Source organism: Strix aluco, chromosome 1, assembly GCF_031877795.1.
Source record: "Strix aluco isolate bStrAlu1 chromosome 1, bStrAlu1.hap1, whole genome shotgun sequence".
Taxonomy (NCBI): domain Eukaryota; kingdom Metazoa; phylum Chordata; class Aves; order Strigiformes; family Strigidae; genus Strix; species Strix aluco.
In genome coordinates, this window is record NC_133931.1 from 169,587,508 (window position 1) to 169,612,537 (window position 25,030).

The 25,030-nt window shown below is 47.0% G+C and overlaps 1 protein-coding gene across 1 annotated transcript in view; it reads left to right on the plus strand.

Annotated features, from left to right (window-relative positions):
- The window catches only part of SETD2 (SET domain containing 2, histone lysine methyltransferase), a 69,684-nt gene that overhangs the window by 4,707 nt on the left and 39,947 nt on the right, over positions 1-25,030 (plus strand). The window contains exons 2-6 of the mRNA XM_074844940.1: positions 10,621-10,636; positions 13,952-18,390; positions 20,593-20,724; positions 21,274-21,402; positions 24,818-24,941. Coding sequence (XP_074701041.1) covers positions 10,621-10,636; positions 13,952-18,390; positions 20,593-20,724; positions 21,274-21,402; positions 24,818-24,941 — 4,840 coding nt within the window. The remainder of the gene's footprint in view (positions 1-10,620; positions 10,637-13,951; positions 18,391-20,592; positions 20,725-21,273; positions 21,403-24,817; positions 24,942-25,030) is intronic.

Genomic DNA, 25,030 nt, shown 5'->3' on the forward strand with positions numbered 1-25,030 from the left:
GACAGGGAGAGTGGTGGCCTCAGGATGCCTGCCTGGGAGGGTGTGCTCGAGCCAGTTGGGTTTCTCAAAAATGAGGAAATTTAGCAGCTGTAGGCTACTCAGGCAATATATTTTGAGCTCCAAGTCGTTCCGTGTACCTTTAGTCACCCAGACATGTACAGATAATTACACACTGCACACGTAATATGCAAAAGCAGCTCATATATAAACTGAGCTCTCCTAAAGACTGCGGTTTGGTGATTGCTTGGAAAAGAGACAGAGAAATCCCTGGGTTTTGAAAGGAGAGGGCTTCCAGATGGTTCTCTTGTCTTAGTTGTTTCTAATTTTCCTTCTGCAGTTTAATATTTTCCTTGCACTGGCTCGAAGTGGGCTTAAAGGGGATAGGTGACAGCCTTCCTTTGATGTCCTGTGTTAGAGATCTGTTGATGTAATTCTAAATATAATTTGTTTGTGTGTATATTTAGACAGGGAGAGAGGATTTATAAGCACCTATTTTTAATAGACACGGAAACATAAAGAAAAATTAATACGCTTGCCATATGTGCTTGACCTTCATCCCAATTAAGAGACTGGCTGCATGTTGTTATTTAGATAATTACTGAGATTTATTAACGAGCTGAACCGTGGTGTACTGGTGGAGCCGTGCAAAAGCTTGGTGCGACTTGGTGCTGCAGGAAGCGACCAGGAGCTGAAACACTGCGGTCCAGAGGCTCAGATCATCAGGGGTGGTTTGTCACCCTCATCGGCGCAGCCACGTAACCCCGCAGGCCAGGAGCAATGTTGCTTTTTCCATTTTACACCATCCCAGGCTGCGCTTTGTTCTCGTTTTTCCTTGCTGGAACTGGTAGGATTCATTGAGAAAAAGTCTTGAGAAAGTCAAAGCGTGGCTCTGGTTTTTGTAGGTTTGGTTTGACACTTGCTGCAAAAGATATTTTTTTTTTTCCTCTTGACTTTTTTCCTGCCTTTTCCTGTTATTTTTTTATTGGTAAACCTCCTTAAAAATGCTCCATCCCTACAGCTGGCCCTCTCCAACAAGCTTCAGCCTTTCGAGATCCACCCCAGAGGCTGCCATCCCCCAAAGTATCTCCCTGACATGGGGCGGATGTGGAACAGGACCTGAAAGTCAAGCAAAATGTGGGCCAGGAGTCAAAATACAACCCAAAACATTGATGCAGGGGGAAGAGGCATTGGGCTGGGTCTGGGAAGGAGCTGGAGCCTGGGCAATACTCGCTCTGAAGCACCATTTTTGGGACCAAATGCGGGGAATCTCTGGCTTCACCCACCGTCGCTCAAAGATTTTAACAGTTTCCACAGCATCGTGTTGTAATTGCATTATTGCCTTCCTATTTGAAATGCATCAGCGGAGGTTTTGCAGCTAGAAATAAAAAGTGTGTCATTTTGAGTTAGCAGAAAACAATTATTTTTAACATTTGCAGCCTTCTGTAGCGTTGGGTGTCCAGCAGAAGAAACTCGGGAGCCTGGTGCTTGGAGTTTACTTGCACAGCTCATTCTCAACTTGCACTTTTATTGCAAATTTCTGGTATAAAGGAGGATGAAAGGGGTTGAATTTATCTGCTCCTACAGTGATTTCCCTGCCTGGTATCACCTTGTGTTTAGCATTGCCACAGCAACCGGCCGCGATGTTTTAGAGCGATAGCAGGGTGCAGGTTTTCACTCACTATCTCTCATTTCTTCTTGCCGTGTTAGGCTGGGTTTAATTTCACTAAAATAGTTTGATTTAAAGTGCTTGATTCTCCAAGAATTAGTGTTGCAGGGAGCTTGGGTTTATTTTCTTTTATTGAATTGAGAGTGGCTCCCAACATGTCTCCCACTGCTGACTTAACCTGCCGGGCAGGTTTTGTAATAGAGGATTAAACTTCATCTATAATTGCGTAAGAAATAAATACGTTAAGGATTTTATATTAAAGCAGCAACCTTAAGCTTGGCTGGGGCGTTGCAGCATTTTATTTACAGCACTGAGCAAAGTTTTTTGGGGTGCATGGTGCGGGTTGCAGTTCCTACTCTCTGAAATCTGAATTTAGGGGAACCCCTGATGATTGGGAAATACCTTCTTGTTAAACTTGGGCTGAGGGCGGGAGATTTTGTGAATGCAGACTTCAATATGGTGAATTATGGAAGTGTTGTATGTGGATTTAAGGTACCTTTCTCCTGAAGCAGGTAGATGTCTGCAAGCCCAGCCTGCAGTCTGGAAGCAGAAATCTTTATCTGCGAGGCATTTTAGGTGACAAAGAAGATCTGCAGTGCCAGGGGGGTATTTGTCATGCAGGCTTGGTGATGCCTTGGTAAGGTCGGGTTAGGAATTTGCTCGCCCGTGCAAGGAAAATTCCTCAGGTGAAGCAGTGCGGGAGGGTGCAGGAGGGGGAGAGCCCCCCTGTTTTTTTACCCGGGGGTGAGAAGCAGCCGCAGAAGATGCGGTGTAGCCGGGGGGCTGCCTGGGACCCCGCTCAGCCCTGGGGAGCGAGGCCTTCCCCGCCTTGTGCCTGCCCTCCGAGGGAGGGGCATCGCCTTTCTGCTCTGTGGGGGGGTTTTTCCCTCTTTTTAGCTCACAGACCTAATTACCCAGAGCCATTGCTCAGGTCAGATGAAGCCTCCAAGTCTGCGTGCGCAAGCTGCTGAGTGCTCTGCCAGGAGTGAAGCCCTGTGCTGGTTGCCTGTAGTAATGATCGTAAGTCAGCTTAGATATTTCTGATTATTACTCTTTTTTTAAAATTCAATATGCTTTCAGGTTCCTTGCCTTCCTCTGCTTCCCCTGTGGCTGCAGAGGAACGCTTTGGAGAAGTGTTGGTGTAACTTGTGCTGGTATTAGAAGCTGGGTGCAGTCACTTGCTTTTCAGCAGGGTTTAAATACTGGAATTATTTCCCTGGTATCGAGCATCTTTTGACTTAATTAGAGCAGTTTAGTTCAGCACACGCTGAACTTTTTCTGCGCAGCCCGGTGATTGTGTGGGATGGGATTTGAGCAAAATTAAAAACCAAACTGTTTGTTTCTACTAATTCCACTAATTCCTTTTCCCTCCAAGCCCAGAAGTGTTACCTGGCAGCGCCTGGAGATGCGGTGCCTCGGCAGTCGAGTCAAACATGACCATCCCTGCCGGGTTACGGTGGTACGTGAGAGGGAATTTTGCAGAAGGCTGGCACTTGTTTTCTCTCCTTTTGTTAATGAACTCGTCGGATATTTGCTAGAAATCTGCAGCAGAGCGTTAGAAGATATTTGCTGCTTCTCCTGGTGGCAAGCGATTTGGGCTCGCAGGGTTGGGAGCCCCAGGGCATGCGGTGGGGGTAGCTGGGATGTGAACACAAGATTAGTCCTAAAAGCGGTTTTGTGCTGGCAGGAGAAATGCCTTGTTGTGTGGTTGTACCATGGGGGTGCCTCTGCTTAAACCAGCGTCGCAGCCTTGCTGTGGCAAACACTGTAGGTAGATGCATGGAAAAGTCCGTGGCCTGAAGAACCTGGAAATAAATAAAGGTAGGATGGAGGGGCAGATAATAAAAAAAAAAGTTGGGAATGGGGATAACCACCTTAGTGACTTGTTCAGGGTTGCACGCACGCTGTTGCAGAGCTAGGTGCCGGCCCCGCACTTTTAAGCCTGGCCTAACCCTGGCTGTAGGAAGGAGGTTTTAATTTCAGCCTTTTGAATGGTTAGAAATTGTTAGGTGAGATGGTGAAAATGATGAAATAGTGACCTTGCCTTGCACGCTGCAAGCGGCCTGCTCTGATGTAAAGCTGCCCGTCGGTTTTAATGCGGGTTTGGGGGTTTCTTTGTGCAACTCCTGTCCGTCCACCCTGCCCGTGGTACCCCACAGGGAGAGAGCAGTGTCAAAGCATCCTGCATCTTGCCCTGCTTGCGTGCTGGAGGTGATAAACTGCATTTGTGTTAGATCCAGCCTCCTCCTTCCCCAGCGGCAACTGCAGCCCTGGATGCTCCAGTGTGCCCGCATTGGAGGAGTTAATTGCATCAGGTAGGGAAATGCCGTTTAAGAGTGCCTTGTATGCGTGAAACATTGCCTTTTGTTGCAGTTTGTGCCTGATTGTGTCAACAGGAGGTGATCTTTTGAGGCAGAGATGACCCGAAAAGCGATCCCATTTAAAGTTTGTTGATGGGAAGATGCTAACTCTAAAAGCTGCTGCTGAAATCTCTCCTTCCCTGCTCGGCGAGGAGGAGGAAGCTTTCCAAGGACATGCTCCCATGGTACTGAGCCAGAAGCCGTGGTTTTGAGTTAAGCTGTGGATTTGTGCCCTCTCTTTTTGGCACCGTCGCTCTTCCGTCCCCCCTCCGTCTGTCCTCGTCCTTTCCCTTGCCTTGTCGGCGCTCGCTCTGTAAATCCCTTGCCCGGCTGCCATGGGAACAGCATTGCTTATGATGATTGCTGTCACGATTTCAAACTTGATTTCTTCTTTAGACGTGCTCTGGCACTGAGCAGATAGGGGAGAGCAGGAGCCGTGTGAGTGGTGCTGAGTTTGGGAATTCCCGGGCAGTTTGGGGGAAGGAGCAGGGTCCTGGGATGCTTTTGCTGGAGCAGAAGACCACTGGAAATTTTCTTCTTAAGGCAGTGTTTTTCCTGAAGCAGAAGATCCTAGCTTCTCTCAAACACTGGTATTATTAATACACAGATGATTAAATAATTAGTAAATGAAGCTTTGGCCAAAACAGCCCCCCAAACCTCCCTCAACCTGTGGCTTTTCGTTTGCTCCTGCCAGGGTCTGTTTTCTCTGACCCACTTTCCTTTGCAAGAGGAGCAGCAGCAAAAGCAAACTGTTTTCAAAAATCATCCTTTTCCCCCTTGATTTCTTCCCTTTCTCTTTAGGGTTTGGTTGCTGTTGGGTAGACCTGGCCCAGGAAGGGTCTGTGTGGGCTCTGCCGGACCCAGGGCTTGGGCAGAAGTCGTCCCTTCACGGGTGCTGCCAGCTGGCAAAGAACAGGCTTTTTAGCTCGTGCCATTTTTTTTTTTAACCTATATTTTCCCCAGCTGTGGAGAACGGAGTGTAAATGCTCGTAGTAAAAATTTATAGCGTTATAAGTTTTCCATATTGTGGTGTAATGCTTCTTGAAATCTGTTCTCGGTGGCTCTCCTCCAGCCCGATGAGAAATGGGACCCCGGACTGGGCTGAAGTGGAAGCTACAGCAGTTGAGTTTCTTAAATCTTCTTCATGCCTGCTGTTGAAATGGCTCATGTCCGGGGTTTTTCTTGATTTATAAAGTTCATTTCAGGGGGGTGTATTAGGAGGGAGCATTCACCAATGATTCCAGGTGACTGCATACACCAGTAACCCATAATCTGTGTTAAAAGGAAAATCCCTTTCTGACACGCTTGTGACCATGCAGGATGCCACTCAGCCCTTACCGTGTTTGTAAGTGAAAGAAGAAATACTTATTTTCGGTATATTCAGTTACTTGTTTTCCTGGTGTGTTCAATCCTCTCTGTTCTTTCATATTCCAGCACAGGAGAAATGGTGTCTCTTCCCCCGCTCCAAAATTACAACTCCAAACCCGGCGAAGATGTTGTATAAACCAGAAAATGCTGATTTAGGAAAGCAGGGGATGGGAGGGCTGCATCTGGGGGATGTGCCACAGGGACAGGTATATGCTTACAGCTGCCTTGACCTCCTTTTCTGGAGAGCTTGGCTTGGTTTCAAGGTTCTGTTTAAATAAGATGTTTGATACTGTTAGTGATTTCCCCCCCCCCGGTGTGTTTTAGCCTTTCCTCTGTCTGTGGCTTTTTTGGGGAAGGAGCAGGATTGTCTATTAACTCCTCTGCTTTTTTTTTTTTTTTTTTTTTTTCTGGTTGTACATTATCCAGTTGTGGTGCAGTATTTCTGGGAGCAGGGTCACATTTGGGTATTAAAAGCACAGTGCTCTGTACAAAAGATTTCACAGCAATTTAGCACCGTATTTCAGTTAATCATAGGCACTGCTGCACATTTGTCCTTGGCTTTTGTCTCTAGCCAGCCACATTAGAGACTAATAAACCAAGCAGGCCCAGCACTTCAGGCCTGTAAGTATTTTACCAAATCACTCAGTTTTAAGTGTGGCAGGAGCTGAATGACAGCGGCGGCAGCGAGGGGACATCTGCAGCATCTACAGCATCTGCAGTGGCAGGAGCCAGAGGTGCTGCTGGGCCGCGGGGAAATCTGCCCAGATATTTCCTTTTTGGCTTTAGGATCTTGCTGGAACTGCAAGTCTCCACCCGAGGTGTTTGTATTTCCTCCTGGTGTGCTTAGCCCTGGGGTTGCAGATGAAGGTCCTGGTGTTAGGTGCTGGTGCATCCACCAGCACCTATGGAGTCCATCTTCATCCCCACGCTGGCAAGACCTGGCCTAAGCAAAACCGGCTGGAGGTTGGAGTTTCCTCCGGTTTGAGTGCTGAGGTTTTGCATTTTATTTCCTTTCTTCAGAAAGAAGGGTGATTGCTGAGGCAGGTAGGCTTTCAGATGGATCTATGCTAATGCCTGCTCAATACCCCATCAGCTCATCTGAACGCAGGGTGCCTGCCCAGGATGGGCCTTTTTAGGCCGGCAGGGTTGTTAGTCTTGCAGATGTTTAGATAAGAAGAGCTTTAGGCTTCCAGATTTTTCTCTCTTAAGAAAATAAAAAAATAATAAAAAAAGAGAACATATGGGAGGTGAAGCTCTTCAAGTTTTGTCTTAATGCAGACCAACATTTGTTGTTCAGACCTCAGAAGCCTGAAGGCATTTTTTTTTTGTTTGCTTTTTTAGCATAAGCAAAGCCTGTGTATAGTGGAGATTACAATGTGGATTACATTTTATAAAGGAGAGAAGTCTCGTTCATGTCAAGCTGTTTAAGCATCTAAGAAATGCTGGAGCTGCTGAACCTCAGAATTAAAATACAACCTTATTTTTTATTAACATGCCCATGACAAACCTGGGATGTTTCCATGAGTAGGAAAGCTGAAGGACTAAAAACATGGAAAAAGGATGCTATTTGGGGCCATTGATAAATTTTAAAGAGTTTTGGTAGAAATGTGGGTCCATAGCCTGAAAAAAGCCTTTCCTGCAAATACAAACCCCTTCTGTGTGGTGCAGGGGTTTGGGCTCTGCTTGCTGCTGTGCTTGCTGTTGGGTGCAGTTGTGTGTTTGCAGGGTGTGTGCCAGCACATCCTGCTCCCACCTGACCCCTGGTTGTTGTTAGTTAATCAGATTGAACTGGCAGACAGGCAAAATTGTTCTTTAAATTTTATTTTAGGGGCAGACTGATTTTTTTTTTTTTTTTTTTAATAGTAATGCATAGAGCTGCTGTAGACAAATAAAAGATGGGATAGTTCCCTGTTTGTGTTTTTTTTAAATTTATGAACCATTTGTTTGTAGAGGTCCAGTTTTATTTTGGGTTTTAACAAGCCCTTTCTCTTGACGTTCACAGAAATGAGTGCATGAATCCAGTGCTAATTTTAATAACAGTCTTCCTCTTAGATACCTGCAGATAGCAAAGTGCAGCTGGAGGGAAACAAGTGGGATTGCTCTAACCCTCTGGGGCTGGAAACCTGCTGGAAAACCGACGGGTGGTGCGTCTGGATGGATCCCCAGCTTGCGTACGCTCTTGTTGTGCCGGGTCTCCTGTGTGCCAGGTCCTTCCTCAGGCTTGTAACGTGGGGATTTTATGTAACTTCAAACCCAGTGTGGGAGGAATTTGGCAATAGGCTTTTGAGCAAACAGCGACGCGTTCACTAATTTTGGAAATCTATTTATGTTGGGTTTTTTTTTTTTTTGATCTGGGGCAAAAGAAGAGGCTGTAAATGGAAATGGGATCCATAACCCAAGCTGGCTACCTCCTTTGTTAAGGTTACCCTGTGCGAGGGCACCTGTAGCAAGGTGGGTGAGTTTCTGCTGCCAACGGAGGGGTGATTCAGGAGGGAAAAGCATTTGGGCATAACTCCTGAAATACCACTGCAGAGAGGGAATACTGCTGTTCCCTCTCTGAGAAGAAATACTTCTCTGTCCAGAATTAAATTGTTTGTACAGGCATCTAGGACTATACATCTGCTTCATTCTTACATGTTTTAGTTTAGACAACCAGTTAAATTCATGCAACATCTTCTTCCGTTTGGTCCCTTTTTTAACTGTTTTCTGTCTTTTAATATTTTGATTTCTCACTTGCCACCCTTTAAGTTGCTCAAATTTTAGTGATTTCCCGCCCCAAGCACAGACAAGTCTGGCTACCGTGTGTCTTCAGAGCAGCAAGATTGTCCCATTTCCTAATGCAGCTCACTTTCTCCTGCAAGATTTTCTCTGGGGTTTGAAGGATCTCAACTGTCTTTTTTCCCCTTCAGTGCATGACCCCCCCAGTGCAGAAGCTAGTGCTCCACTGTCCACCTTCGTGGAGCGGCTGGTTTGAGGTGGCAGATGCTGAGGCTGCTTTACCCACCTGGCATCTCGTCCGGGAAATGTGCTGCTGTGGCTGCAAGCTTTGAGCAGGGTGTGAGCTTTGAGCTGGCCGTGATTCCTGCTGTTTTGTAGGCATGCTCTCTCGGGAAGGGAAAATTTTATTCTTAGCTTCCAGTTTTTGGAGACTTCTACTTTGTGTACTTGCCAGCATTTTAGCTTAATACTGGTTTTATGCAGCGTTCCAGCAACAAGAGGAAAAATGAATTGTTAAGAGGAATTACTTTACTCTTGCAGCAGGGTATTAATTATAAATACTAAACTTCATTACCTGTCTCCCAGTAGATAGCTACTTAAATCTGTGTTCTTATGTATAAAGAGGCAGCTATTTATTTTTTGGTTTAGGACCGCCAGCTTTCATCTGTTGGTTGTTACACTGTGCTGTATCACAACATGTCAGGTTATGGATGTCTTGAAAATCTTCATAGAATCATTGAGGTTGGAAAAGACTTAAGATCGAGTCTGATGTTCATGTTGGGTCTTGTTGGGTGTTGGCTACGCTGGACCTCAGTGTTGTTCTCACCCCTTGTAAACGCTTGTGTTTAACACTCAAAATATGTGACCGTCAACAACGTCAGTGTCCTAGAAGTTGAAAACTCCACTTTCTGTGATCCTAAAAATGAAACCTCCTTTTAGGCGCTAATTTGTGTCCAAGTGCTGGTCTTACAGGGCTTCTGACCTCCTCTGCATCAGCGGGATGGTGAATTCATGGCTGGCTTAACCCCATTAAATCACTTGCATGCCCTTGTGTACTCCACAGCTTGCTTAAACTCACGGCTCGTGTTTCCTCAATGAAAACAAACCCTGTTCTTGCTGCTCTGAGAATAATTTACAGCCTTATAATAAGCTTTATCAATTGGACGTGAGCCTTCATAGAGGCAGGGGTGTATTACTCTAGTGATAGGTCTTTCTAGCAGGTTGCTCCCAATTCTCTGTTGATGATGGTTTAAATGGGGAAATAGGTGGTTATTGCTGTGCTGTCACCACTGTGGCTCCCTGCCTGGGTTACACAGAAACCGAGAGCTTTGGTTTTCTTTTCCAGAAACTGATACTTCTCGATTAGCCGTGAACCTTTTCTGCAAGAAATCTTTCACCGTGTCACCACAGCAGCACCAAATTAGGGCTCAAAAGCTGATAAAATTTAGCAAAAGTCCAGCTGAAAACTTCCCATGTATCTACAAGGTAGACAAGGAAAAGGCTGTCTGCATGCAAACGTGAAAGTTAGAGCACTGGAGAGTGCTTTTGGACCTCTAGTAGAGGAAATACCAGATAAAGACAGATGGGCTGTTGACATCTCGGTTAAGGTGTATCGGTAACTGCTGAAAGTTTTACATCTGCTTCTGTAGTTTTTCTTTGGGGGCCGAGAAACTCGCTGAAACTCTCCCAGGTATCGAGCAAAGCAAGGAGAGAGTCGTCGTGTTCTTGTCCTTCTCCTTCCTTGTAGGAGAAATTAATTTGCTCATGGTATCGGAGTGAAGAACTTAGGGAAGCAAAGAAAAGTTGGACTTTCCCGCTGGCTCAGTGTTGCCAGGTTTGGTTGGAACCAAGGCAATGCTCCAGATGAATTCACTGTTGAGCAGCTAGCTGTCGAAGTACTGATTAATAAAGTCTAAGCATCGTGGCAAATAGCCGGGCTGCAGATCCGTAGCAGGTCATACAGCAGTAAGGTGTTCATGAGTATCTTTAATTTCTGTCCGTGAGAGAGGCAGATACTTTTCACTCTTTCTGGGCCGCTAAGGAAAATAGTAAAATCGAAAGAAAACCAAATTTAGCTTCCTACATCTCATTTTCGAGATTTTTTTTTTTTTTTTAATATGTGTCACCTCTGCAGTGCCTGTTGAAATAAGGTTCTTGCTGGTTTGCAAACCCTCAGAAGACAACACCAAGCCAACAGTTTGCTCAAAAAAGGTTTGCTCTGTCAAAGTCCATGCAGAATTTTCAGTGTTGAAATTCTTGAGCTTCAAAACTCTGCTGTGCTCCCCTTCAGAGGTGGTCGGCATGTCTGCCTGAGTGTTGGGTGACGTTGGTAGGGCCTCCTCTTGCAGCAGGATTAGTTGTGGGTTGGTTGTCACCCTCACTCTGTGTCCCTGGGTCCGTCCCGTTTGCAGTGCCAGATTTCGGATGTTGCATTTCTTGATTCTGCCTGATGTTTACACCTTCTTTTTATGTTTTCTTTTGCATGTTTTCTCGGCTGGATTGCAATAGAGAAGAAGAAAATGAGGTGAGTAAAACCGATTCCTTTCTTGATGTAGCTCCCGAGACATGCGTTAGCCCAACCTGTTTGGTTTGACCTATAGAGTTCTCGAGTCCAGATCAAGCAAACTGATGTTGTTCTGGGGTGCCTCTAGTTCAGTGGTTAAATCCAGGAAAGCAGGGAAACACCTCCAATACCACTTCTGCCACCTACACGGAGGAATGCGATAGCAGAGCACGATGGTGCCCTTGAGTCATTGGGTGTAGGTAGATGCTGCTTTCTGCACCGTGAGATGATTCTTTAAGGACTTCATCTGCAAGGAAAAAAAAAAATCAGTCTTGCTGTGTGTGACTCAATGAATTTAAGGGGAAAGGAGAGAACTTGGAGGGACTGGAACATTTTATAATATCCCGGCGTAGGAACGATTGCTGCTAATAATTTTTGATGCTGTAGGACTGTATCTGCTCTGGTGGTGCTGGTGAACATACTGGGTGTCCTCCCTACGTTCCCAGCAAATTGAGAGCTGCAGGAGCGCCGCTCCTTCAGTAATCGTGTGTCTCTGCTGAATATGCAGTGAGCTTCTATCACCTTTTTCTTTCTGCAAAATACCCCCAGCAACGTTCTGGGGAATGTTCTCATTCTGTAAAACATTAAAGGAAGGAGAACTCCTCTCCTACTGGAGAGCTTTTGCCAGTAATTGCTACCTATTAAATTTCAAAAGCTACCTGTGGAGTATGTTTAAAAATCTGTAAGTCATGTTTTGTTAAACTTGGTGTTATTTAAGAAAAAAAATGCCTGGAAGCATGAGCACATGAGGGTGAAACATTTGTTCTGAAATGTATCATCTCTGCTGAATGGGCTACCAAGAGGGGAGGAATAGAAGTTTAGCAGCTCCTTTTTTTGCCTCAGGTGCTGTGTTTCGTGAAAAGGTGGCTGTATCCAAACCTCATTATTCACATGTGAGCTCGGATTTCAGATTTGTTGCACTTGAAGTTAGAAGGATTTTGATCAAAACCGACACGCTTCCATAACTGAATTTTGCACATAAAATAATTTCACAAAAGTTCTAGCAAGGAAGAAAACTCTTGAATGCTGCTGCACTGTATTTACTATATTTTAAAATATATATTATCTTTTTAATATGTAGGTGGTATAATAGGTGAATCCAGTCTCTGATAAGAATTTGGGTTCAGATTTGTGGAGACTTCTTCCGTTAGACGTATGCAGAGGTCAGGGGTAAAAAGGTGTGCATATCTGTTCACGCAGGGGTAATCATTGACCCAGCAAACACAAAAAATGATGTTCTCTTGCTCTTCAGAGGGCTGAGCCCGGCGTCCTACGGGAGGATGGTCTCAGTAGCAGTCAGGCATGCAGAAACTCCTACCAGCTGGGCCAGACACTTGATTTTGTCCTTTATTCTTCCATGAATTAGTTTATATACATTTTTTGTATTAGTCTCTGCATCACTTCTGATGTGTAGATTCTTTCGAAAACAGGGGTAGTATTTTCAGCATGACTTTCTGGAGATGGCTGTGAGACAGTTGTGGACAGAGGAGTGTGTTTCAGAGCTGGACAAGTGTCTGGGCATGCACTTTTTTTCAAGGTTACTACTTGGGTGCCCTTTTAACCATGGCACTCGTTTAAAAGCATCCATGAAATGGCACCCCTATAAATAAAACCCATGTAAAAGGAGTGCTTTTTATTTTTTTTTTTTTTTTGCACCCATTTTTTTCCAGAATGCAGCTAATCATGTGCTGGTGAAGATAAATGTGTGCACGGTGCTGGGTTGGGTAGTCAAGACTGGTCATGTGGAGACCGTGACATGGTTTTCACAATTAAAATATAACCCCATGTGTTTCATCAAAAGTGAGGATATTTTTGTATATATGATGTCCAAGGGTGCAAACAGAATAGGATGGGGTTTCCATTCCTCCAACGTCTTATTTAATAATTTACTGTGGTGCCTTTAGCCTGAGCAGCTATGCATTGTTTTACAAAAGTTAAAGGATAACAAAATACGTAATAATTCACAGTGGGTTGCAGGAAACCGCTGCTGCTGCCAAAGATGTGTTCATGCAACAGTTATGGGAGGAAAACCCAGCTCCGTACAATTTTTTTTTATGCTGCTGTTTCTGTTAGAGTTATGCTTCTCACACAAAATGTAATTACACTAATGGAATTTGGATTTATGGGGATAAAGACTATTGACAAGAACCCTCTTTTACCACAGTGCCACAATATTCATCTTTTAGGGATTGTGCTCCTGTGACACAGCTTTTGCATAGACGAGCCCTAAGCTTTAAAATAGTTGGAGAAATGCCAAGATGGGTAAACATACGGTGCTTTATGCTCTGAAAATTGCTAATCTTGGGCTTGGATAAATGCATCCTGTAAAGTAAGAGGTTGCCATGTTGAAGGGGCTTTGTTGCTCTAGACTTGTTCCATTTCCAAGGCCAGGGTTCAGCTGCGTGTGCTGGCACAGCAGCTTTCTTTGTGGAGATCTGGAGCTCTTAATATCTGAGAGATTATGACTTTCAGGTCATTTAGCATCGAAAATGAACAGACTTGCTGTAGCACGGTCCTCACTGCAAGGTGGTGAGTGAGATCCTGGGCAGGAGACAGCAGAGAGCTGCTGGTGGGATGCACGTGGAGTGTATTACAGTTGGTTGGCCTGGAGGTGACAGAGTCATCACGCACGGCTGGGTCCTGATGGGAATTCTTGGAGGTTGTTATATTAAAACTGATCTACACCTGAGCCTGGAAACTTGTTAGGAATTACTAATGACTGAGATAAGGCTGTTGGCAGGAGGTGGGAAAGGACGGGGCTTAAAACTGCTGCTGTAATTCTGGGTAGTCTGATTTATGCTGAAACCAGAAGCATGCAGGTGCAGTCTTCTGGGATGTGAAATGCACTTAAAAGCTTAAAAATGAAGGATATTTTGTAGCCTGGGACCACAGCAACAGCACAAATAAAGTGGTGCCATCTCTTCAATTAACTTTAAATGTTGAACCCTATCACTTTTTAAAAATCCTAAGAATTAAATGAAAAAAGGACTTTCAGTTTGGTCATTAATAAGTCAGTTAAAAAGCCTCAGCCCAAACCCCAAAGGAGGTTTTGCTCCAAACTGGAAATGACTGGGGTAATTGCTTCTGTTCACGAGAGCGCCAGGCGCAGAAGGCAGCGCGGCTGTGCTATCCCAGACTCCAGCCCAGGGTATCGATTTCTATTTTATTGTCATGAAAAATTCACCAGGTAGAAGAAAATTGTGCAGTGTGCCTGTGAAACAGAGTTAAAAACCCAAACCCCGATTCCTCTGACTGCATCTCCTTTTTCTTTTGCAGGGCAAGCCTGAAACCGTGCAGAAGGCTGGCTTTATCAAAGGCCCGGTGTTCAAAGGCGTTGCTTCCAGTCGCTTTTTGCCCAAAGGCACCAAAACAAAGGTTAACCTTGAGGAGCAAGGAAGACAAAAGGTGTCTTTCAGCTTTAGTTTAACCAAGAAAACCTTACCGAATAGATTTCTGACTGGTCTCGGAAACGAGAAACAAAATGAAACTCAGAACTCCCCAGCAGTACCCCTTCAGACTGACTTTAACCCCAAAAGTAAAATGGACCTGGGGGATGCCGCTGGTTCAGCTGAGGAGTCTTCACCTCCAAAACCGAAGGTAGAATTAGGGAAGATCCATTTTAAAAAACATTTACTTAATGTCACAGCAAAACCGCCACCAGCTACAGCAGCGACGCTACCGCCGCCACCGCCGGTTGTGGCCCCGGTGACGGAACCGGTGGCGCTGGCCGCGGACTTTCCCTCAACGCCGCCGCCTCCCCCGCCTCCCCCTCCGCTGGCGGCGTCGCCGGCAGCGTCGATGCTGGTTCCTGCCGCCGCGGCCTTGCCACAGCTGCCGGTCGTGCTGATGTCGACGCTGTTGCTGTCACCGCCCGGGGAAGCTGAAGTCCCCGCCTTGAAGGAGCCGTGCCACGTAGTACCGAAGGAGTATTTGGAGCCGGACGTCAAGCAGGATGCGGTGTCGCGCGGTTCGGAAGAACGTGTAACTCAAAATGTGCCCGAGCAGACGGAAATAACTCCGCAGAAGGAAGATTCCCATATTGGGAAGGAGGATGAGGTTTCCGACGGCTCGAAGGGTGCTGCTCTGTGCTCCCGGAGGCAGGGGTCGAAGAGGAAGTTCTCCCAGTCCGACGGCACGTTGCTGGGCTCCGAGTCTGATGAAGATTCAGTGAGGACCTCCTCCAGCCAGCGGTCACACGAGCTGAAGATATCCAGCACGGAAAAGGAGAGAGATCCCAGAAGAAGCTCCATGTCCCTCAGAGGTGACGACCTGGGGAAGTCCTCCTCGCGCTCCAAGTCGGACAGGGATGAGAAGTACTCGAGCTATTCAAAATCAGAAAGAGATTCGCGGTATGGCTCCTCCCGCTCTCGGTCAGACAGAGAGAGGAGGCGAAGCCGATCTCATTCCCGTTCCCGATCCGATCGGGGCTCCCGGACCAGCTCTTCCTACTCTAGGTCGGAGCGGTCCCACTACTACGAATCCGACCGCAGATACCATCGGAGCTCCCCGTACAGGGAAAGGTCGAGATACTCCCGTTCGTACGCAGACAGCAGGGCGCGAGAGAGCTCAGACTCGGAGGACGAGTACAGGAGGACACATTCCAGGTCGAGCGACTCGAGGCGTACGTCGTCCCATTCCTCCTCCTCCTACAGAGACTCGAGGACTTCTTACTCTAAGTCGGACAGGGACAGCAAAACAGAGTCGTCTTACGCCGACGTGGAAAGGAGAGGAAGGTCTTCTTCAAAAGCAGATAGAGATTCAAAAAGGACTTCAGAAAGTGAAGTAACCAAAAGGTGCTCTCCCCTTGATGAGCTAGGCTATCGAAAGGGGACATCCCATTCTAAGCCCGACAGTAATGTGAATTCCTCCCGTTATAAGTCCACCCCTTCAAAGACCCCCACACCAAAGCCTGATAAATTTAAGAGTTCTTTCTGTTGTACAGAATCGATCGACGAAATAAAACAGCAGTCTAATTCTCTAGATTTAGAGACCTCTTGTCTAAAAAGCAATGAGATCAGGGTGTCCATTGCGAAAAAATTTGAAAGGGAAAAGACACTTTCTCCATTAAATCAGTTAAACGATTCGCCCGCTTTTAAAAAGGCAGACGAATCGAAAGCGGGTTTTGCTAACTCAAAGTCCGAGGAACTTCTAGGACACGAATGCCACGACAGTGTTAAGGAACAAGAAACTGTATTAAAGATAAAGCACGATCAGTTAAAAACGTGTTTCCCCACGGAGTTGAGTGTAAATGGGTCCCCGGAGGGTAGGGCTGACGGTTTGGCAACTTCCAGTGCCTCCAAACCAGAGGATGTCACCGTGTCTGCTGACAATAGCCTGTGTTGGTCAGAAGCGTCGCCTGTCGTGAAGATGAGTCCGTCGTATCCGTTGCCATCTAATGGGTTTGAGAGCACGTACGTGTCTCAAGAGCAAGAGCCCGACGATTCTCGGATCCAGTCCAGCGAGTGCAACAGTCTGTTTAGGGAAGCGGAGGCTCCGGTCCCGCAGCAGCAAGGGGAAGCCACCCCTTTGCCCACGGTGAATGTAGATCATACTAAAACTCTACTTAAAAAGCTGGATGATCAGGGGACTCCGTGCGACAAAACCAAAGAACCAGTTTTTTGCTACATTTCAGACGACGCCACCCCTGCTTTGTATCATTCGGAAGTTGAAATTGAAGCGGAACCAGCAGATTTAAAAGTTACGTCTGAGGCTTTTCTGGACGTGCAGGTAGAGCCACAGACCGTTACGTGCGATTACGAGAGCACGGAGGATGAGCACTCAAAATCTGCCGGTGATGATGAGCACGGTCATCCTGCCCATAAAATCAGCCTGACAGCGGAGAGCTCGAGCAGAGATCCCTCCCAGGACGGCTGTTCCCCGAGGCTCAGGTTGGACCGCCCCGCGCCGGAGGAAGGCGTCTCTTCCAAATGGGATGTGCCACCGCCGGATGGAGCTCAGGAGCTGCTCCAGCACTCGGAAGCCGAAGAGACGCTCGAGTTGGATGCTCCACATGTTGCTCTTGGTTCAGCAAAAGGCAAGCTGTCGTTCCAAGATGAACATTCGTACTATTCGGAAGTGCCGCTGGAGCACCGCGTCAGAGAGGTAGTGGAGGAAAGCGCTGTTTCCACCGAGGGAGTTGGGCCGGATGATTTGAGAGTTCGGTGTCCCGGCGTGTTGGCCGAGAAGGACGAGGGAAACGAGCCCTTGGTGGCTTCGGCTTTTCCAGATGCCTTGTTTCCCTCTTGCGATGTCATTGTCACTGCAGAAGAAACGGAGATGGTAACTCAAGCCCAAACGTGTGACAGCAGCGGCAACGCCGCTGAATTTGTTCCCGCTGGCCACGATGATTACTCCGACACGGGGGAGAGCGACAGCGAGGGGGGCAGTGAAGACAGTGACACGGAGGACTCGGATTCTGATGACGGCGTGCCGCGGAAGAGGCTGCAGTCTGTTGTGGTCGTGCCAAAGAACTCGAGCATTGTGTTGGAGGAGACCAGCCCTGGTGTGTTACGGAGCATCCAGGGCAACAGACGCTTCTCTGACCACTGGGACGACGAGCGACCCGAGCCCAGTAGACCCTACTACGAAGAGAGGTCAGAGAATGTGGTGAGTAAAGGCGGTCCACAAGCGGAGAACAGTTGCTCTCCTAGAGGGATGGAGAAGAGTCTGGCAACTTCTACCGAGCTCAGCAGGAAGGAGACGGAGGAGCTGCGGCCAGATGTGTGCCAGCCTCAGAGCGATGGCGTTGACAGTACGAGTCAGGCAGACCTAACGGCAGACTCCCATGGCAAACCCAACCTGGACGAGAGAACGACGTTGAAGGAGCTGATGTCTGCTGGTAGACCGATCGGCCGACAAGATGAGCAGGCGTTTTGTCTGCCAGAGAGTTTTGAGAGCAGCGATAAATCCCGACACCAGATGAGCTCTTCCAAGCCAGACAGTAGACAAGGGAAGGGTGGGCTTAACCAGTCAGGCCTCGGAGACTTCTCCAGGCTGGATGGTTTTCATACAACGGAGGATCTGGGTGGTTTGGGGTGGGACTTTTCCCAGCCAGAGAAGCCCAGTAGCACCTACCAACAGCCAGATAGCAGCTTTGGCGTTTACTCGGGCTACGTTTACCAGCCGGGCTCAGGGGTGTACGGCAGCTCTCAGAGTTACTGGCAAGGCAACGGTTACTGGGATGCGAGGTCTGCTAGTAGACCTGCGGTTAATTATGACCGAACTCAAGGGCAAGTACCAGATTCTCTAACAGAGGATCACGAGGAGTACGAAGAGGATGACCGTTGGGATGATGATTGCAAGCCTCGTTTTCCCAGCCCTTCCAGTAAATGCCAGATGCCCGGGCAGAAAGAAAAAGGCTCAGTGCAGGCACACGAGATCAGCAGCAATTCGACCAAGGAGCCGTTGCCTGGCGGGGAGAAGAAGGAGGAGGTGAAGGTTTTGGAAAAAAACGATGTCAAAGAACGAGGTCCACCAAAAAAAAGACGCCCAGAGTTGGAGAGTGACTCCGAGAGCGACGTGGACTTGAGGGACAAGAAGAAGGAGAAACTGGAGGGGGAGCAAGTGGAGTCGGCGCCACAGGACTCCTCCATGGTGGGTCGGTTGTGTATCATGGACGACTTCAGAGACCCCCAGCGCTGGAAGGAGTTTGCCAAGCAAGGAAAGATGCCCTGCTACTTTGACCTTATTGAGGAGAATGTATACTTGACAGAAAGGTAACTGATTTTTTACCTTTTTTTTTCCTTGCCTATAGCAATTTCAGATTTTAACTTACATTTGGTCCCGTGATAGCTTTTTTTAATGGCCACGTTAGCATAATTTGGAGGGAGGGGGAAGGATGTCACATTCCCTACATCTGGCAAAGCTGTTCCTAAAGGAGATGATGCTGGGCAAGTGTTTAACCCCTCCCCGGGCCCCTTCTTCTAAACAGAAACCTCCGATTGGGCCCAGACAGACCCTGGTGATGAGAGGAGGTGAAAGATGGGGGGATGTGGGGGGAGGATGATTTATTATACCCTCGGTCATCTTGCAGCATCCCCTTTGTCTAGTGTTGATTTGGCCATCAGGCAGGACTTGCACACGTGGGATTACTGGCATCAGCTCCAAGTAAACATCTTATTATTGTACCCGTGGTAGTTTTTAAGAGTAATTAATTTTTTTTCCAAGCTTTTTGCTTTGTTCTCTACTGTCCACTGTTCATCTGAAGTTGGTGCAGCTACATTAGAGCCCAGAGCAGTATAGCAGCATCACCTCTGGGCTTGCCAGATCTTGTCTGGTTAGTGTCCCCAAATACCAGCTCACTCCCTCTCTGAAGACACAGGGAAATCTGTCTGGGTGTGAGAAAGGGTTTGGACAAACAATGTGTTTCCAGAGGCTTTGGTTACTTGCGTGTAGTTATTTGTCATCTCAGATGAGTTATTTTAGATCTAACAGACTAATTTGAAATATCAGAGGGTAGCTGTTGGCTGCAGATTATCCTTTTCCCTTTTGCATGGGAATGTTGAACAGGATATAATCCCTGGAAGATAAAATCATCTATTTCTGAGATTTAGGGATGATTAGTATCACTTCAGGGCTCAACTGCCTTTGTCCTTGCCAAGAAAATACTCGCTCTGGCTTTAACGCGTAGGTGAGAGCTCCTTACGAGCGTGTAACCAGTTCTTATTCCTGGCACAGTCTGTGGTAAGGCCTTCTGATGATTTATGCCCGTTTAACTTCACGGTCCTTTTTCAGCTCGTGGTTCCTCAAGGATGGCTGAGTAGCGGTGTTCCTGCCAGCCCACTGGGTACCGAGCGCCGGCGCTCACCGGCAGCGAGGGCACCTGGCCCGGCACCAGCTCGGGGGGACGCTTCACGTGGGCCAGCGTCACCCTGCGTTGGGCCTCAGGTGTTGGGGTCTTAACACTCGAGGCTTTGCCATGCCTTTTGTTCGCTCAAATGGCTTTTTGTCTGCTGAACGTGTTCTGAAAGATGTTCTTGATTCAGAGTCTGAATATCGACCGCTTACATGCAGGTCAAACCTGCTATTTATTTCAATCCAGGTTTTTTTTCTTGTGCCTTTTTTTGTCTTGCTGGGATCCACGCTCCAAAGCATTTTGCTAATCATCTCATGGCAACTAAAATACCAATTAATAGATGCCTTTGATGCCCTGCCTTTTCTGTAACTACGGTTTTCTTGTTTTCATTCTTACCATCTTACCTCACAGAAAACCAGAGATTTAAGCAGCTAAACCCTCCAATTTGCTTTATTAAAAGAAAGCTGCTTTAAAATGGTACATGCGCTCAGCTAATATGTTCATATTTCAGAATATAAGTTTTCTCCTGGCCTTTGGATCAGCAAAACCAAACGGACTATTACAGACTAGCTGAGGTTGGAAGGGATCTCTGGAGGTTGTCGCCGTGGTATTAGATATGATTACACAGAATATAGTGTTTCGTGAGCTGCTGATCAAAGTTTATCCTTTTAAATGAAACGTTAGAAGTTGTGCTATGTGGTGAGAAATCCTCTGTCTAAAAAGAGCAGGACTGAAATTTCTGGAAATTGTTTTCTTTATTTGTACAACAAAATGAAAGGGTTTTAGTCCTTCCTCTGGGTGTAGGTGCGTGTCCATGCGCACATCTGCACTGAAAGTAAACTTGGATTGTGGACATTGAGGAGAAGGAAAAAAAAAAAAAGTTAAATATCCTGGGATGTCTTTCTGAGAAATCATCTTTTGTGGTCAGAATCATCCCTTCCCGCTCAGAAATCGAGTGTGGTTACCCCTGTACCTTCTTGTGGTTATCCAAAGGTAATCAATCCATATGTCTAGCTTCTAGAGAATTAATTAATTTCCTCCACTACCAACTGATAAAGACTGAGGAGTAATTTCCATACCCAGATGCTGTCTAACCTGTATTTCAACGACTTCTCTTCAACAGGAAGAAGAACAAATCTCACCGGGATATTAAGCGAATGCTGTGCGAATGCCCTCCTCTCTCCAAAGAAGAGCGAGCTCAGGGGGAGGTTGCTTGTGGAGAAGACTGTCTCAATCGCCTGCTCATGATAGAGTGGTAAGCAGCGTTTCAGGAGTTGCCAGAGTTGGGCAGTGTTGTGTGTGAGAGACTTGAGAGTCCCTCAGATAATCCAGACTTCCCTTGGCGGTGGCAGTGACCTGTCTGTGCGCTCTCGTTTTCACTGGCTGGTGTGGAGTGATCTTCAGAACCTACACACCAGCGTTTAAATCTGACCTTAGATCTTCTGCGGGAGACTAGACTGTAGCAGCCTCCTGTTAAAACCTGCTACAAATGCCCGGAGTCTTCTGCTCCTCAGCCTTGACTCTAGTCCCGCCGAAGCGCGGTTGGAGGCAGTCAGAAGTGCGAATGTACGACTCTGAAGTGTAGCAGCATTCGCGTTCTGAATGTTTTCATCTTCCTTCCAGAAATAAATTGTCTGCATTTGCATGTTGACAGTCAGATGGTTGTGCTTTTTATAGCAAAACACACTTGAAGGTTTTACACTGAATTTATTATGGTTCCTTGGTATCTTTTTTCCCATCTGAGCTGTTTCTGTTATCGCCGTTGTCCTGCTGGGAACTGATTTGTTCCATTTCCTTCCCTTAGTTCTTCCAGGTGCCCAAACGGTGACTACTGCTCCAACAGGCGCTTCCAGAAGAAGCAGCATGCAGATGTTGAAGTGATCCTCACTGAGAAGAAAGGCTGGGGGCTGAGAGCTGCCAAAGATCTGCCATCGTAAGCCTTTGCTCTTCAAATGACGTCCTCGTGCTATTTTACTCCCTCGTGAAGGGAAAATAAGTTGCTTGGGTTTTCTTAGTTTCACTGACATTAGTAGATTTGCTGAGGTTCTTCCAGCTCCATATACTGTCCTTGTCCTCTGTCAGGTGTCACTCTTAGTTATTGGCACTCACTAATTGCATTTTGGATTTCCCACTCTGGTTTTGCTGTCATCTCTTCTCATTAGGGTTTCTGACAGTCTTGCTGTGGTTTCATCTTGTGTTTAATCTGTCTTCCCTTCTTTCTCTGTCCCCAGTATATGGTGTCAGAGGAGCACACACTCCGGTTGTGTGTCTTCTTCTGTTCCCACCTCTGCAGGACTTACCCTCTTCTTTGAGTCCTCCTCCTCCTCCCCGTTGGACAACATGAAGATCCCCTGGGGATCTTTCTTCCCTCGTTAGCCTGTTGTTAGTACTTCTGAATGCTGGTTTGGCATCAGCCCTGCTTACAGATCTGAGTCTGTGTTTGACTCGTCTCTCTTTCACTAAAGCCAGGTGTTATTCGCCCGTTGTGCCTGGATTGGTGCCTTTATTGACACTCCCTGGCACAGAGGAGCTGGTGGGACTTGAATGCAGGGGTTGGCAGCAGGATGGATGCTGATATTTTTGGCATTACAGTCCTGTTTGGAAACTGTTGTACTCACAAGGCGAGAGTGGCTGGGAAGAAGAGTAGTGCTGGGTACATTCTACTCTCTAGGTGTGGGTGCAAGGAGCAGGTATGAGATGGGAACGCCTTCTCACCTCTAGGGTAGATCAAGGAGTTGCCTTCTGCCTTGCTGAGCTAGCGCTTTCTCATACTCCCAGTAGTAAAAAGAGCTTTAGGTGAGGCCAGAGAGAAGAGAGAGGAGTGAGGACGTTCAAAGAGCTGCTGGAGCAGTGAACTGCCCCGCTCCTATGGCTAGCAAGACCTGGGTGGATTTTTCTCCCTCAGCTTCAGGCCTCACCATTTGTGTGCAGGTCGTGTGGGTGCGGGTGTCCTCAGGTCCGTGCAGGGTGAGCAGAAGTTGGTTGTGCTGCTCTGCAGATGAACACCAGACTTTGCAGAAGAAATTGCTGGAGTGTCTTGCTGTGGGGAAGCAGTGCCACGCGCTGGGTTTCACCAGGCTCCGATTTCCATCTCAAAAGGCTGTGGGATGGGCTTGGTGAGTCTGTTCAGTCTCAAGTGCGGCAGAGGCTGAGCTTCAAGACAATCTGCCTAGAACTTAATTGTGCAAAGATTTTCTGTAACTCTGGATATTTTAGTGAGTTTCTGTGGAAACTCTGATTTTTATTTTTTTTTTTTTTTCCTTCTGTTGAAGACGAAGAGTTCTGCTGAGGAATCCAGCAATGTTTCTGACACTTCAGAAAGCTATAGGTCTTACAGCAAGAGTTTTTTACTGCTATATTGAATATATGAGACTAATTCACAGGAAGAAACAGGGAAGAGTTCTGATCTCTTTAGGGAGGTATGCCAAGTTATCTAAAATGCAGTGAAAACAATTCTGTGTTTTCAACCCAATATGTTTAACCAAGAGTGCCTTCACACTGTGTTTATGTAAAAGATAACAGCATTAAGTGATGGTTAAACTGAGTGAGCGCTCTCCATCGCTGTTCTGTTGCACAGCAACTGTATCGAAGAAGAGGGTGAGCATCGTGGCATTTTCTGGCTCCTGATTTTTTCCAGATTTGCCAGATAACCTGGGGAGCCTGTGGTGCTGCTGGACCTAACCTTCGCAAGAGCATGGTCTTGTTGTGTCTGGAGTAACATGTGCCCGGGGAATTGGTGGCGATGGGGACTGAAGCAGCGCTGCTGCCCTGTATGGAAATATCAGGTCCAGTTTTATATAAAATTTTAGGAGTTTCTTTTGAAGGCAAGGTCTGGAGGTAGTAGTAAAGATATGGCTGATAGCCAGCAGCTCACCATAGCAAGCATCATGTCTGCTAGGTGGGCTATGATCAGGAACGTTGGACAGGTGAGGAGGAGATAACTGTGAAGACCGTCTTGGGTAAGAAGGTAAATAAATCAACAAGAACAGCAAAAGTATCTACTGCAGTTGGTCTGTGTGTGTCGAGGGATTTGGGTATATGGTGATTGAAGTCTGGGGCTGGCTGGAGTTGTTTCTGCGTGTGCTATTCTGAAAAGCTGTTGTTTGGAGAGAGATTTGCAGACTGGCAGAACATTGCTGAGGAGCTAAAGCTTGGCTTGAGAGAAGGCAACCTTCTCTTGGTAGTCATCCCACCAGAAGACAGTCTGTGGACAGTCACAAATCCGGCGAAGGGTGGAGAGGTTGCCCACCCAGAAGGAGACCCGTCCCACCTGATGTGGGTTTGTTCAGACATATTTCTAGCTCGGCTCTCCTTCCTGTCCTGCCACCGTACCCCTGTTTCCCAGGCTTGGAGTTTTGCGGTTGGGAGTTTGAGGGGAGCTCACCCAACTAAGCAGTGGGTCATCAGAAGACCGTTGCTGACACCTTCATGTTGGTATCTGCTAAATGCAGGCTGGGGAGGCATCTAGGAGAAAGATCTGGCTGTGTAATCTGAAGGAACAGATTAGTGCACCAGAACCTTTTATTGGGTGGACACGGAGATGGGGGCAGATGGATGTCATTGACACACGTGGGCTGGAAGGTCACCACGGTACCGCGCAAGGGGCAGGGATTAATGCTGGGAAGGAAATGGGGTGAGTGATACCTGCCCAAAACACTAAATGCTCGGTCCAGCTGGAGCTGGGCAGGAGCTTTTGCTTTCCTGGTGCTCTCCTGGTTAAGCACAATGGGTTTGAAGGGTTCAGGGTGACAGAGAGCAAAGGGAGACTTAGGACAGATATCAAGAAAGCTGTATCACAGCGCGTCTTGGTAGACAGGAGGGTTTAAAGCCTGGCTGCGCTGCAGAGTGCAGTCTGTGAGGTTTGTGTCTGAGTGTAGGGGTAACCAGTTGTGCTCGTCCATCTCTGCCTTTAAATTCACCTTTCCTACAGTTAAAAAGGATATTTTATTGACCCCACATTTCACCCACCAGACCGGCAAGGTGCAGACAGGCTTTCCATTTCAATTGAGGAAAACCACCTGCCAGCACCTTGTCTCAATGCTCCTTGTTTTCCTCTTCACATCGCCCACAAGGTCTTGTTCTTTTACAGAATAAAACCTGCTCGAAGGGGAGATTTTTTTTTTTGTGTCTGGGCTTTTCGCTGTCATATACCTTCCCATGTGATAGCATAAAATAATAATCAGAATTGCCTGAAATTAAGGCATTAATAATCATAGCCACACCACCAGGATGACCAGGCTGCAAGTTGTGTTCAGAGAGCTCGTCTCAACAGTGGTTATTTTCTGTTCCTTGGTGTTCCTCACTTGTGGCTAAGTGGAGTGACCCTTTTTTACTGTTGGGTTTTGCAGCAACACTTTTGTCTTGGAGTATTGCGGAGAAGTGCTGGATCACAAAGAATTCAAGGCTCGTGTGAAGGAATATGCCCGGAACAAGAACATTCACTATTATTTCATGGCCCTGAAGAATGATGAGGTGAGCAGTGGGATTGCTGTGCTTGGCTTCTGGGCAGGCTGGCTTTGTGTCACAGCGCTGACTCCCTGGGAACCCACTAAGCAATGTCC